This window comes from Gracilinanus agilis, chromosome 3 (assembly GCF_016433145.1).
Source record: "Gracilinanus agilis isolate LMUSP501 chromosome 3, AgileGrace, whole genome shotgun sequence".
NCBI lineage: Eukaryota > Metazoa > Chordata > Mammalia > Didelphimorphia > Didelphidae > Gracilinanus > Gracilinanus agilis.
In genome coordinates this window covers 615,454,162-615,469,831 of record NC_058132.1, presented here as the reverse complement: position 1 = coordinate 615,469,831, position 15,670 = coordinate 615,454,162, and the positions used below count along the sequence as shown (strand labels likewise).

General features: G+C 40.9%; 1 protein-coding gene across 1 annotated transcript in view; it reads right to left on the bottom strand.

The window, feature by feature from the left end:
- Nucleotides 1-2,478: 2,478 nt before the first annotated feature.
- The window catches only part of VIL1 (villin 1), a 27,993-nt gene continuing 14,801 nt past the window's right edge, over nucleotides 2,479-15,670 (bottom strand). Inside the window, exons 14-19 of the mRNA XM_044667551.1 lie at nucleotides 15,165-15,310; nucleotides 12,885-13,029; nucleotides 10,739-10,927; nucleotides 9,733-9,801; nucleotides 8,065-8,205; nucleotides 2,479-4,195 (exon numbers count right to left, since the gene is read on the bottom strand). Coding sequence (XP_044523486.1) covers nucleotides 4,082-4,195; nucleotides 8,065-8,205; nucleotides 9,733-9,801; nucleotides 10,739-10,927; nucleotides 12,885-13,029; nucleotides 15,165-15,310 — 804 coding nt within the window. The 3' untranslated portion in view covers nucleotides 2,479-4,081. The remainder of the gene's footprint in view (nucleotides 4,196-8,064; nucleotides 8,206-9,732; nucleotides 9,802-10,738; nucleotides 10,928-12,884; nucleotides 13,030-15,164; nucleotides 15,311-15,670) is intronic.

Sequence of the window (15,670 nt, the reverse complement as noted above, 5' to 3'; positions counted from 1 at the left end):
TTTTTTTAAACTACTTTTTCATATTGGTATCTAGGTTGGTTATCATTAGCCTCTTAAGAGAGGAGCAGGCAGGGGAGAACCATGGATTTTTTTTTTAACCACTATCTATAAACATAAACCAAATTATTGGTGTTGGAAAGCTGAGTATCTTTTCCTTTGAAGAGCCTCCAGCATTATAGGCACAACTTTGTTCTACAGTTTATTCTGTAAGTGCAGCTTCTCATAAGAATTGTTTTGTATTGTGACTTAACCACAAACAGGAAATGATTTTGCTCCCTTCCCTAAACCACACGCACTACTTTATTCATAAACTATCAATTTTGTATTTTGGCCAGGAGAAATCTAAGGGAAAGGCATATTTTAATACAGGTTTTGTTTTGCAACATTTTCAATAAGAAATCCTTTTTTAAAAACAATTAAAAGTAAAGCAAGTCTTGGAATAAATAAGTTAACTGATTGTAGCTTTTCTCCAATTTCTCGTTCCCCACCCCACTTAGTTGAGGGCAGCATTACAAGTAAACTTGAATGACTTGAAGACAATTTATATTTGGCTCAGCCTGGAAGATGGGAACAGCAGCATAGGAGATTCTCACAGGAGAAGAAAGGAAGCTGTCTAGATGGGCTCCTGAAAAGTTAGCTCAAATTGAGTTAATGTAGTTGGAAGCATAATTTGGTGTGGTCTTTCCTCCCTCTCAGTATGTGGGGCTCTATCTTTCATATTAAGAATGGGTCCCCAGGTTAAAGGGGCTGTTTTACTTCTGGTGGGCCTTATTTCAGTGGCCTCATTAGTTCTTTCCCTGTTTCACCCTCCCACCTCAGAGCCACTTCTCAATTTAGTTCAATGTGGAACTCATGTCTATGAATTAGAATTTCAGCTCAATTGTGTTGAAAAGTATGGTAGCAGGGGAGGGATTATTCCTGGTTAAAGTGGCTTTATAGATTTTTTAAATTATATATATATATATAGTATATATTTTATTATTTGCACAGCATGGCCAGTTTGTTCAGAATCATAGGTGAATGTGTGACAGGTGGAGGGAGAAAGAGTCCTACTATTCTGTAGAAGACCAGATTTCTACTGCAAATACTAAGCTTTTTGTGGCCATCCGTTATATAAGTGGCAGCATTTAGTTTCTGCACACAACCTTTATGGTGTCTTTGGGATGTTTTTTTTTTTTAAAAGAAAAACAACAAACCAAATGAAATCGATGTTGGTTCTTATCGCCTAGTATTTTGAGGAGTTGGAGAATTTCATAGATCTAAACATCATCATTACAGCAGCTGTGAATAGAATCTTGGCCTGCTGGAAGGTAGGCTTTGTTGTGTGTGTGTGTGTGTGTGTGTGTGTGTGTGTGTGTGTGTGTGTGTGTGTGTGTGTGTATGTGTATGTGTATGTGTATGTGTATGTGTATGTGTATGTATATATATTTATGTCCCAACAGGGCAGTATACTAAATCCACAGATTTTCTTTCTATTTTACTTTACATTTTCAAAATTCTTTGTTTACTGAAAAGGTTCTGCCTTAATTACAGGCCCAGTTAGTGACCACTAATAAAAGCTATTCAGGTGTCATAAATATCTTGTGAAATGTACAAGTTAGTATAATATTAGTCCAGAAAGCAAATCCTAGCCATGTTCATTTACCAATATCTTTGATCAAAGGTTTCTAAAAACAAGCTTTAACCATTAAGGTATGGCAGAGGAATAATTTATGAATGTACTTATTGTCCTCTCCTGCTGCTGGTAGCATTATATAGCTATTGACCTATAGCTATATACACATATAGCTATACATAGGTAGATGTATAATGTAGGCTATCTTGAAGTGCATGTTTGTGAAAGAAAAATTGGCAGTTTTTCAAATATGCCCAGTTGCTGGGTGTGGCATGTTTGGGTGGGGAGGAGCATATTTTTAAAAGGAAGAAAATATAGCAGGTAAACCTTACTCACCTCACCCATAAGAGATTTAGTCCAAATGGGCTGTTTTTAAATGAATAAAACTCTTTCCCTTCTTTGTCTTTTTCTCACCTGTGTCCTCTTGGAAGTATCTCCTAAAGATTTATTGGTTGATGTCACTTTAAATCTTTCCCTATTTCACATAAATAATAACTTTCATATGGATGTGTTTATTGGTGAAACTGAAATGATCCAGTACATTTAACAAACAAAAAAAACCAAACCACTTCAGGCCTGGGGAATCCTATAACCAAGAGAAACATTTTATTGTGTCTTACATGCTCATTCATTCACTGGCCTCCTTTGTGGGGCATATGTTTCTTACTTGATCAGACATTATTTTTCATCACATAAACTAATCTTGAGTAACCCTCTCCCCATGTTCATTTACTTGTTTTTTTGGATAAGTGTTTTTCATGTATACTGTGTGTCTGAACACGTTTTTTACAATTAAAGAACTATGCCACAGCTAATACATGAAGCCATTACCTTTTGCCATTGGACTCTTACTGATGTGTAGGGAGTAAAGGTACAGATTCATCTCCTTTGCTCAGCATCATAAGAAGGGTTAACGTGGGTAGGAGAAGTCAACTAAGTTTGTAGAAGACAAATGCCCAAAAGAGTAAGGTAGACAAGATTGTTCTGGGCTAATAAGTTGACTATTTGTTTCTATCCAAAGAGTGAGAATACAAATGGACACAACTGAAGTCTGCCTTGATCTTGTTCTTCCCTGATTTTTCTCTCCTTTCTTCTACCCCTTTCCCTATTTCCCTGCCTGACCAACTTCACTGCCTCCTGACAATGTTTATTTATTGTATGAAAAAGTTTAAATAGGGTTTCTCTACCATGCCTGGTTGATCCACCACCAGGTTTGCCGGCAGCTTTGGCCACATTACTAGTGGGATAGTTTTTTGTGTTTTGGGTGATTTTTTGATTCTGATTCTTTACACTGTTTATATGGAACGGCACTTTATCTGTGTTTTAGCAGAACTGTTCCTTTGTATCTCTTAAAGTTCTTACTTGTTTTTTCCCCTTTTTAAATGAAACATAGATTTTTTTTTTGTGAAATTAAAGCCTCTTTATTAACCCTCTATTGGTTTGACTTTTATTTCTGGAAAGAACAACATTCTATCACTTAAAAAACAGTTGGCACATTTGTGGAGACAACATTTTTTAGTTTTCTGGAGAGAAAGAAAGAAGGGACAAAGTAACTGTCATTTTGATTACCACCAAGCTTCAACTCAATTCAACAAATATTTTAAAGGTCGATTTTATGTCAGGTGCTGTAGTGGACCCTAGGGATGAAAAGAGTTCTTGCTCTTTGCTTACGTTCTTAGTTTTATAGGTGCTGGGTTATTGAAAAGTTGATAGTTTAAGCTCCTTGTTAGTACAGGGTCAATTTCTTCCTATTTTACTTTACTCAATTGAAATATTATTGGAGGAGAAGTGATGTTTGCAATTTTATGACCTTCATAAGGTTCTGGATTCCAGATGGTGGTCCAAATGTGGAAAAAAGATGCTGTGGTCCTTCTGCCCCAAAGCCCAGAACAGCATCATCATACATTACTCATATTTAGAGAAAATAATCTAGGTTGTATAGCAGTAGGGCTAAGTTCATTTTAATCTAAGTGTTCATTGAGATTTGCTTAAAATGGGATTTGCTCCAGAAGAGCATATCAAGAATGTATTAGGTCCAGCCATTGTGGAAAACAAAATTAAAGTGAAAATTATAAATCTGGAAAATGCTCAACCTACCTACTGTTGAGATCAGACAAGCCATAATTTGAGACCCTAAGGGGAATCCTCCTTAGAATTTAACAGTGTTATCTAGAGTGGCCACTTTTATTTCCTATGACAAGATAATTAAAAGCAGTGGTAGGTCAATCTGACTATTGCCAGATCTTCCCTCTGTAGAGCTCGGAAATGAGACTGCCATTTCCCTGAGGCAGACCCTTTTGGAAGGAACTGGTTGGTAGGTAACTGAAGAGAGGGGACATTACTCTCTCCCCCTTTCAATACTTGAAAAGTAATTTCACTTTATTTGTCATAGTAAGGATAGTAAATGAAACTTGGCAAAGCTGGCTTGAGAAAGACAGGGATGTTGCTTCACACAGATACTCTTCTTCAAAACAACCCTTTCTCCTTCTTGAGACTCTGTTGTTTCCATCGTGGCAATGCAGAGAAGGCAGCTGGGCTCATCCCAAAGACCCGAGTGAAGTCTTCCCCAGACAAATGTTCCTGAGTGTAAAGAGGAGCAGTGGGTAAAGCAGGAGACCAGATCACATGGGCAGCAAACAAGGAAGAAGGGCAAAGTCCTTGATAAATGACCAGCATTTGTCCCAGGAACACATTTTATTGTGATGAATCATGGAGTAGAAGTCAAATGGAAAGTAAAATCTGGCAAGACAATAAGCCATAAAAATGGGGAATGTGTCTATAGCTCATCTAAATTACAGCTTGATTAAATGGCAAGATCCCTGGAGTTGAGAAGACTTCAGTTCAAATACTGTTTCTATTTATTACCTGTGTGCAAGTCACCTCTCTGAACTTCAGTTTCTTTTTCTGTCAAATGAGGAAATTGGACTAGACTAGATGGGAGTTTAAAACTTTTTGTGGCAATCTGAAGCCAGAGGACCCCCTCTCAGAATGTTACCTATGTTCATAATCAAAAGAAATGCTAACATTTCAGCCAGAAGTTAGTGGAAATAAAAGCGTAATTTTCCCCCAGTTAACTCCCTTGAAATTTATGCAGAGGCCCCTGGGATAGTGGGAGTCTGGCTAAATGACAATGAAGATCTCTTCTAGTTTTAATTTTCTATAGTTCTTTTCTGATTGGCTCACAGTCAAAGGTCAATCCAAGCTAGTGAAAAGCTTGCATCAACCTACCTTGGGACCTTGATTTATAAGAGCCTTCTGGCTTTGGTCCTGGAGTCTCCAAAAAAAAAAAAAAAATTACTTTAGGGAGTCAAACCCTTTCCTGAGTAGGGGTTTCGACCAAAGAGATGGAGAAAATAGGGAGTGTGGGAGCCTGGGTCAGGAGATTACAATTATAGTTTCACTCAATTTGATCGGGCAATTAGTATTAAAGCACACAAATTTCCAAGACAGAGTGGGCAATAATGGAGATAATAGGAATAAAAAATGAAGTGAACCATATTGACATCTACTTTACAGGAAGAGTTTGTGCAGAGTAACAGGACTACCTTGCTCAGGAAGTCCAACTAAAAATAAATTTTGGAGGAACACAGAAAATACATCAACTTGACATTTGAAGGAGATATAAGCTAAAATTTAGAATTTGAGGGAACCAATGATTATCTTGTTCAGCTTCATTTTACTGGTGAAGTAACATACCCAAAGACTTTGAAGTGACTTGCCTAGGATCCCACCCATTTAGTGAGGCTTCCAAAATAGGCCTTCTGACCTTAAATCCAATGCCCTTTTTGCTATACCACACTGGTCCTAAATTATCAACTTGGTGAAAGTAGCTTTGGTTCGGTCTCTCACTCCTGTCCTGCTAGAGAAGAAAGACTGGCTTGGTAATTATGCAGTGTGTGTTTTAAAGCTATTGAAAAGGCAGAGTCAATATGTAACCTGTCACGTTCTTCCATCCCCAGGGGCCACCACCAAAAATCTCCTAGGTGCCAATTCGGAGAAATTTCTGTAACCCTCAATCAAGTTGTTCTGGGGCAGGGGGATGGGGGGGAGGAGGTTAAAGTAAATAGAGTAAAAGTCCTATCATCTGCCTGTCTACTCAGGGTTCCCCTGTTGGTACAAACTCCTGACTTAATGTTTCACAGACGTCTCTCTTTTCCGAGGTCCATCTCTAGAATACAAGCTTGGCTGGCCCTGAGTGTACCCTTCAAAAAGCTTCTTGTACTCTGAACCCTCCATCAGATAGGAGGTCTGATAGTCTGCCACACTGATGATTACTTATCTATCACTCCCTCTTTGACCCCTCATTCACTGAATACTGGCACAAGTGTGAACATAAGTCACACCCTCCTATCTCCTCCTACCTCAGCATCTTTCTGAAAATGTGAATGAATCATTCTTCTGAAACAGTGGCCGCATGAAAGGGAATTCTTTATTCTCTTTGTCTATTTTGAATTAACACTTGGTTAACACTAATTTCAGTCCCCCAATTAGAACCTCACCAGACACTAAGTCATTTGCTAAAGTGGTTAACCACTCAGTCAGGAAAATGAATCCTTTTGATACAAATTTATACCTCCAGAGGATGAGAAGTGGATCCCACAGACACTGCCCCCCTGGGCAATGCTAGACAATTTGAAAGCTGTGACTGGCCCTTATGAAGAGGGGAAGGAACAAGAAATCACTATAAAAGCCCTGAATTTCTGGGTAGAAGGCAGCTTCAGCAGTCATCCTCAACAGGTCCTCGTTTTTAGCTCAAACTGCCTCTTGGAGGGAGCTTGGGTGCGTGAATACCTGGCTTTCCTTTCCTGACTTCTGGAGAGAGATTATTCTGGTCGAGGGTTACAGGTTGTGTTGGGCTAAGTCGAGCACCGGAGCAATATTTAGTGTGATAGGCTAAATATCTTCTCTACCCTCTTGGTATTTCTCAACTTTTCCTCTCTCCATCTATGTTGTAAATAAAAACTATTGAAAGTCATTTTGACTTGAGCTATCGACGACCAGCATATTATTTATAATTTTCGTGTATTTTAGTCAAATCCTTAATTTTAATTCCTTGCTGCCATAAGGGAACTCAAAACAAAACGGGGAAAAGCCACCTTCTTTCCTCCTTTTCGAATCTCCAGCAAGAATGTACAAAGCTCCCACTAAGTATTAAGACTATTTTACTAGGGGCAGCTGGGTGGCTAAGTGAATAGAGTGCCAGACATGGATTTGGGAAGACCTGGGTTCAAATTTGGATCCAGATACTTCCTAGCTGTGTGATCCTGGGCAAATCACTTAGCCCCATTTGCCTAACCCTTCCCCTTCTGGTTTAAGAGTTACTAATACAGAAAGAGTGGTTTTTAAGCTATACTACTGACAATAAGCTCTAAAAGAGAGCAAATACATTACTTCTACTGTTTTCTATTTCTCCCTAGTTCCAATCAATGTCTCTTTTTTAAAATGAATACAATATTTCTACTCCCATTTAAGCATATGTGGTTCATCTCTAAATTTCAGCACAAAATGTGGCATGAACTTGAAAAAACACAAATCTGGCCTCAGGTCCCAACTTGACCATAATATAGATTTGTGTTCTTAGGCAAGTCACCCTTTCTGGACGTCAGCTTCTACATCTGTAAGAATGAATACTAAAGGGGGCAGCTAAATAGTATAGTGGATAGAGAGTCAGACCTTAGAGACCAGAGCTCCTGGGCTCAAATCCAGCCTCAGACACTTCTGAGCTGTGTGATTCTGGGCAAGTCACTTAAACCCAATTGCCCACCCCTTATCACTCTTCTGCCCTGGAACCAATACACAGTATTGATTTTAAGATGGAAGATAGGGGGGCAGCTGGGTGGCTCAGTGGATTGAGAGCCAGGCCTAAAGACAGGAGGTCCTGGGTTCAAATCTGGCCTCAGACACTTCCTAGCTGTGTGACCCTGAACAAGTCACTTAACCCCCATTGCGTAGCCCTTATCACTCTTCTGCCTTGGAGCCAATACACAGTATTGACTCTAAGAAGGTAAGGGTTTTTAAAAAAATGAATTCTAACTTGCCCTGCCTACTTCATAGGGTTGTTGTGAGGACTAAATTAGAGTCTATTTTAAAAATGTTTGTTTTTTTTTAAACCTATACATATGCTCTAATCGTAATATATCAGACATACTTGCCCAGCAACAGAAGGATGGATGGATGGACAGATAGATAGATGGATGAATGGATGGGTAGATAGATACAGAGAGGGATTTATGTAGAGATAGATGATGGATGGATGGATGGATGGATAGATAATAGAATAATCTCTCCTTATGGGATTTGGAGCTAGAAGGGACTATAGAGATCATTTAATAATAATAGCATTTATATAGCACTTTAAGGTTTGCAAAACACTTTACATGTGTTATTTGGTCCTCAGCATAAATGACCTCAACACAGATAACAGCCTCCTGCCCCCTTCCCCACCTCACCTCCTTCCGACTAGGATCCACACCCTCAGGTAGTTCTTCTGCAGGTTTGTTCATAAGCATGTCCAGTGGGAAAGTAGGCAGAGGTCCAGGATTAAGGTTAGTGTTAGCGTTGAACACATCTGGTTTAGGATTAGTTATCTCCTGTGGGGGAAGAAAAGGAAATAGCTGTGTACCCCAGCTTGGTCATAGTTGAGACTTAATCCAACATCAGTTTAAAAGGCTGCTTCTTCCAGAAAGCATTCCCTGATTCATTTCCCTCCCTCTGGTTTTCCTAAACAATAATTCATTGGTTCAGACACTCGGTCTTCCCAGCCCGGTGGTTGTTAATGTTTGCCTCTTGTTTAGCAACCTACTTTCCCCGTGACACCCACAAAGGTCAGATGTGCTCCAAACAATTTTAAATTTCTGTATCCCATCAAATTTGTATTTTTCGAAACCCGCTTCAACCTGCTCATACAAGTGCAACCTTTCCTGGGTATTCCTGGGCTATGCTGAGCCCTGGGTTATTCTAATTGGTACCACACATTTCTTTTTTATTATTCTCATCTGCAGTTGCTGTATTGCTCTGACATATTTCTGTTGATTGTCAATTATCATCTCACTTATTAAAGCTGTGAGCTCTTTGAGCAAAGGGACTATGGCAAGACTTTTATTGCATACCCTCAAGCACCGGGCACCAAGCAAATAAACATTTATTATCTGGTCATTTGAAGGAGTTGGCCTGTCATTTAGAAATGAGAAAACTAGAATCTAAATAAGGGTTTGTTAAAATTGAAGGGGAAGAGGGTACGGCCAGGTGGCTCAGTGGCTTGAGAGCCAGGCCAGGAGACTGGGAGGTTCTGGCCTCAGACACTCCTAAGCTGTGTGACCCTGGGCAAGTCACTTAACCCCTATTGCCTAGTCCTTCCTGCTCTTCTACATTAGAACTAATCTAAGCATTGATTCTAAGACAGCAGGTAAGGGTTTGAAAAGGGCAGAGCAATTCTCTATCTCTACTGAGAAAAGAATATGAAGACATAAGGCTAATGGAAAGACCCTGCAGCAAGAGAAATTAAGACCAGGTACTAGTAAAAATGTCCTGAGAGGAAATGATTGGATATCCAAGAATCAAAATGAAGGGCACTGTGATAGCTGCTTTCCCAGCGGTCTACTTCGCACCCTCTTTTTGGACTGATGAGAACCTTGCCCAGTGGTAGGGTCGTGGGCAAGATGACCCTCTAGAGCAGTGGTTCCCAAACTTTTTTGGCCTACCTCCCCCTTTCCAGAAAAATATTACTTAGCCCCCCTGGAAATTATGACACTATTTATTGAACTCAGAATAGAATACAAAAAAAGTGGCCATCACTGCCTCCCTGGATCGCTGCAGCACCCACCAGGGGGCGATGGTGCCCACTTTGGGGATCACTGCTCTAGAGGAATTGCTCAGCTTGAATAGACTTAGGTTTGTTCATAGCAATTGGTTCCAATGAATCCTCTACAAGAGTTTTCCTTTGAATTACCTTAGATTTATTGCCTTTGTGCCTACAGCCTTTTCCAGAATATGTACTTTATCATTTATTTATTTGTTATATTTATATTATTTATAAATTTATAAATTTGATATTCTATTATTAAATTGTTAAATTAAACTATAATATTATTAAATGATTAAGTGAATTCCATACTCACAGCTGTGATCTGGCTCAAGTTGCTATTGTTTCCCAGTTCTGCCTTTATGTCTTCATAAGATTTAATGTTCTAGGCAATGATGAAACAACAAATTAGAGACTAGGAAGGGGCAGACAAGGTAATGAGGAAGGAGGATTATTTCCTCTCATGGGTACAAGTCTGGGTCATACTCCAGCCAGAGGGTAGAAGAAAAGCAAGGTTTCCCAGGCAGAGGAAGTGGAGTCGGGAAGGGAGAGGGTGAGATGGAGACGAGAGATGCTCTCCAATAGCTTTTGATTCCATTCTCACAAACCATGTGTCTGGAGCAGAGAGGGGTAAGAGACATGGAGGGGTGGGTCGTGGTGGGAGGTTCTGAAGACCTTGACATTTTTTCCTTATTCGTGCTCAAAGAGTCAAATTATATAGGCAAGGATGGGGAAGAATAGGCTCATAAATCCCCCCAGCTTTGCATAGTATTATGTCAGTGGCCCCAGGAGAGCTGAGCAAAATGAATGAGTGGGGCTGGAGCCAAAGAGGGCAGATTTTAAAGGGAATTGACTTGGGAAGGGTGACAGGCAAGGACACAACATTAGATATGTTATTGTTCAGATTAATCAATTAATAAAAAGGATGATTCATTTCTATAGTGCTGTAAGGCTTACAGACCATTTTGCCCACAATAACTCTCTAAGATATGCAGTGAAAGTATTATTCCCACTTTATGGACAAAGAAACTGAGCCGCAGGGATTTGCCCTTGGTTACAGAGCTAATAATTGCCAGAAGCCAAGTTCAGATTCCAGGGGTTGATTCCAAGTCCAATATTCTTTCCATTAAGTTTGCTAAGTGGTACTTTAAGGAGTTGGTATGGATAAAACCACAAGGGGTAAAAATGATGGATGATACGTCTAGGAACGCAGGAGTATTAAACGTGCTTAGAATTCTATTGATGAGCTCCCTGCCCTGGGGAGGTTCTTTCTGATGCCAAGAGCCATAAGAAGAGAACAAGATACTGGGTTGGATACTCACATTCCACTTGAAAGGATCCCAGGCCATGAACCATCCAGTGAAGGTGGGAGGCTCATGCCCTTGCTTCACCACCACGATGGGTGTCTCCAGATCTCGCCCACTGGGGTGCGTCTTCAGGTATTCCTGCACCATCACCGCTGCAGCAGTTTTCTCTTCCTCGTTGGCGTACATCCCAATCCAAAAGAAAACCTGTTCAGAATTCCAGACCTTTTTTCACTTTGCCCTCAGGCCCAGCTTGAACTCACCCCTCAACTCCACAGCTTCTCCCAGCTCTTAGCTCCCCCCGGGGCTAGGAGGAACCTCTCCTTCCATGCAGAGAATCCATGGGTGCAGCCAGTGCCTCTTAGGGTGGCCACTAAAAATGAAAAGAAACTAGACTTCCAACCAGAATGAATAATTTAAAAAACATAAATAGCTCTTGATGCCACCCTTTTGCACCCACTGCTAGCAAAAGCACTTCTTTGAGATGAGGGAAAAAGGTAAGGAAACAGTTTTGTGAACTTTCTTGGAAACTATAAAACTACAGATAGTACTAGAATTGGAGTGTGTAGATGTATTGGACTATTTACAGGACTGGGAGATGCAATGGATGTGAAGAATTAAGAGAATCATGAGAAGACTTAGATGAAATAATGCAGTGGGAAGGAAGCAGAATCAGGCAAACAGAACACAGATAATTATGATAATTATCACAGATAATTATGATAATAAAGAATGATAATTAATTATAACATTATCCGAAAGCAAAAAATGAAGGTGAACCTGTGTAATTATAATTCTCAGGCTGTGAGAAGAGATGGGAAAATTGCATTAAAGAGATGGAGAGCTGTGGGTGGAAAATACTGAATATGTTATCCAAAGACAGCTGGTATGTTGGTTTTTTTCTGACCTGTTTTTTTTTTTAATAGTTATTATAAGGGAAGACTCATTAGGTAAGAAGAGGGATCCATTTGTAAGTGAATGATGTAAAAAAGGATTTTCTTCGGGAAATGAATAGGATGTAAAAATTAAAAGCATTAATAAAACTAAATGCAGAATTTTTTAAATGATGTAGCTTATATCCAGTTTTTTCCCTGTTGTTGATTGGGATGGGCAATCCCAGGAAATGGATAGTTCCAGATGAGTCATACTTACTTATTTTTGTTGTCTCTGCTGCTTGTCCTCTGCTTTTTTTCCCCTTTGGCACCCTTCTCCTACCCCAAGGCCCCTTCACCCTCTTTGCTTTTACCTTTCTAGGACTCAGCTTCTTAATGATGGGGCTGGACCAGATGACCTTTGGGGCCTCTTTCATCTCCAAATCTGTGATCTTTTTTATGTCAGAAACTCACTTGCTTTGATATATAAATAACTGAAAACTACTTAGGTTATTATGTCCATGGGGCAACTGCTGCCAAAGAGGCTGGCCAACTGTTATAATTGCCGACATTTATGTAGGTTATAAAATACTTTGCATGTATTATCTCCTTAATCCTCACAACTAATGCTGTGAAATAAATTGGAGGTAGTTATCATTACATCTATTTTACAGATGAAGAAACTGAGGCTCACTGAAGTTAGATGACTTGTCCATGGTCTGGTGTTTAGGATTAGAGAGCCAGGACTCGCCCCACTCCAAATCAAGTGTTTTTTTCTACTAAACAGTGAAGCTTTAAGTTAAAGAACTAGAGTTCTGAGAGATGTTAAGAGAATAAGAGGCATAAATGAGAGGGGCAAACAAGGGAGTACCCATAGTTGAATTTGCAATTATTTGGCAGCATAGAATCAATAGAGCTCAGCATCCAGTTAACCAGAATGATTAGTTAAAATAGGAAGGTGCTATATGGGACAAGTTCTGTCTTCCTTGGTCTGATCCTTGAACCAAAGACAATTCTTTTAACTCATTTTGCCTATAAAAAACTCCCGCAGAGTTATAGTCATAGGATTGGGAACTGGAAGGGATATCAGAGACCATCTGGTCCAACTCTCTTATTTTACAGATAGAAAAACTAAGACCCAGAAAGAAGTGACTTACAGATCACAAGGAATAAGTAGCAAAGGTAAGATTTGAATCTCAGGCTCGTGGGCACTGGCCAGGGTTCTTAAGATTGGAGTGGGTGATGTAAACCTGCAAGCACTCAGATTTGAATGGGAAGGTGATCTGTCCTACCTGGTCCCAGACATCCAGCATAAACACATCATCTTCTTCCAGATCATCTTGATTAAAATCGGGAATTTCTGTAGCCACGAAGCGGCCTGTCTGATTGGAGCACTCAAAGAGTCGTGGCGCAATGGAAAGATTTTCCTCTTGGAGTCTGTAGGGCACAAGAGAATGAAATTGGTTTTACAAAATTAGAAAGGAACACCAAGACCCAGTATGGCCTCTCTCTGGCTCCCAAAGTCTTCAGGGATATAGAGAGAAGGAATATCTCCCTTATTATAAAAAACCTTTAAGGGGCAGCTAAGTAACAGCAGATAGGAATCAGGAAGGACCAGGGTTTAGATTTGGTCTCAGACATTTCTAAGATGTGTGACCCTGGGCAAGTCACTTAATCCTTATTGCCTAGCCCTTGCCACCCTTCTGTCTTAGAACTAATACTAAGACAAAGTAAGGGTTTAAAAGAAATAAAAACAAGGAACCTTCAAGAGAAAGGATTCCATATTTCTTGCCCAGCTATAGCCACCGTACCTCCCAGCCTCGTATTTCACTCTCCTCACTATTAGGAATTTCTTGATGTCTAACTTCCTCCCTTACTGCTGCAATTGCAGCCCATTCCTTTCTTGCCCTTTGCCTGCTAAAACTGGAGAATTGTGGGTCACACACTATTTCTCAGTAAAATAATCCTTCAGGGATTCCAATCTAATAAGACGCAGACTTTCTATCGTTTCTCAAACCACCTCCTCTCCAGGCTAATCCTAAACCCTTTAACTTCCCAAGACCTGGGTAGGGGAGCAAGAGTTGGGCATCTCTTCTTACCCTCAGAGAAGAGAGTCCACGACTTAGTACTCAGATGCTGATGTAGGCACTTCTCCAAAGTGCTGAGGCACACGGCCAATGCCCTGCCCTTTCTGAAGCTCATTTTAGCTTATCTAATCTCCTAAGGGACTTGAACTCTGCACTTCCTTTGCCAAGGAGATTGTGACACCTCCTGCCTCACCCCAAGTGGACTGTCAGGCTGGTTGATATTTGGAGGAAACGGGTCAAAGACTGGAAGCCAATTCTGGCTTCTCCAAGCACTCTGAGTGTTGCTCTTCTTCTTTCACTTTTTGAAAGAGGACTGAGGACATCCCCATGAGTGGTGTCTTGAATTGTACGTGAATTGGGTTGAAGTGAAGCAGACTTGCTCAAAGCCATCAGCCTCCCTTTCTCTTCCAGAGCCACCCAAATCCAGTGGCAAGACAAAAGTCATGGATGGCTGGAGGTGGCCCAGGATGCACTGGATGACTTTGGTGTCTTCCATATCTGATCAAGCTCTCCATCATGCTGCCTTCCTGGCTGTTGGAACAAGTTGTTCTCTGCCCATTCTACCAGGGAAAGTCTTCGCATGCCTGAGGTAGACATCCCCCTAACTCACAGATGGAGTCAAGAAACCTGCTGGTTATCCTCAACCTGGTTTAGCCCATCTGCCAGGAGGGTAGGATAGCTGCTCGTGCTACGGCTTCTTGGAGCCACAAGTGAGAGATGGGTAAAAGGTGGACCCTGGAGAGGGGTGAGCCACCCTGAAAAAGGCTTAGTGAGCCTTCACACCAGAGGGGCTGGTCCTCCCATAATAGCCTTTTATAATTGGGGAAGGGAAGAGTCTCCCAAGCAGGGGGCCAATCTACAAATGGAACCTCTTTCCCTACCCACTAGAGCATTCTCAGTAGAAAGAATATGGTGGGGTCAGTATAAAAACCTGGAAAGAGAATGCAGGCTCCAAATCGGTCAAGAAGAAACAGCCTGAGGTAGTGGGGATATCATTAAATTTAGCCTCAGGAAGATTCAAATCCTGATTTTTACACTAGCTAGGTGGCCCTGGGAAAGTAATTCAACCTTTGTGAGCTTCTTCAGTTTATAGATGGAAGGGTCTAGTAGAGGTCACCTGGTCCAACCCCATAATTTCACAGACTGTGAAAGGCCTACATAAATTAGATAACTTGCCCAAGACAACACGGGCGGTGTTAAAGCCAGGATTTGGACGTGGGTCCTTCCACCCTGTAAGAAATGAGTTATGTTGGGCTCCATGATTTCTCTGGTGCTTTGATCTCAAGATCCTGTAAGACCTCCAGAGCTTGTCATTGATGAAGCCATTCTTGACCCTTCCATCCCACAAGACCATTTCTGACCTCTAGATCCCCCATTAGACTTCTCTACCCTGTCATTGACAAAGCCATTCCTGTGATAGCTGACTTACCAGAAAGGGATTTTTTGATAAGAAAGGATTCATGAGGAAGGAGTGAGTCCGGTTACCTCTTGCTGTTAGCATAGGGTGCCTTTCCGCCCAGGGCAAGCCAAAAGTTTGCCGGTTCTTGCCCTTCCACCACCACCACCTTCTCTGTTCGAGAGATGATATCCGACACCGACTTCGCCATCTCTCGCTCATCCCCATTACAGCCCTAAAATGAATATATTAAATTTTTTAATGATAAAAAAAAATGAGAGAGAGCTAAGCAGGCAGGCAGACAGGGTCAAAAGAAGAGAAGGGAAGGGAGGGAAAGATGTCACCCATAGGCATGGGAAGAACAGAAGGAGAGAGAGAAAGAGAGAAGAGAGAGAGAAAGAGAGAAGAGAGAAAGAGAGAAGAGAGAGAGAAAGAGAGAGAGGAGAGAGAAGAGAGAGAAAGAGAGAAGAGAAAGAAGAGAGAGAAAGAGATAAGAGAGAGAGAAGAGAGAGAAAGAGAGAGAGGAGAGAGAGAGAGGAGAGAGAGAAGAGAGAGAAAGAGAGAAGAGAGAGGAGAGAGAAGAGAGAGAAAGAGA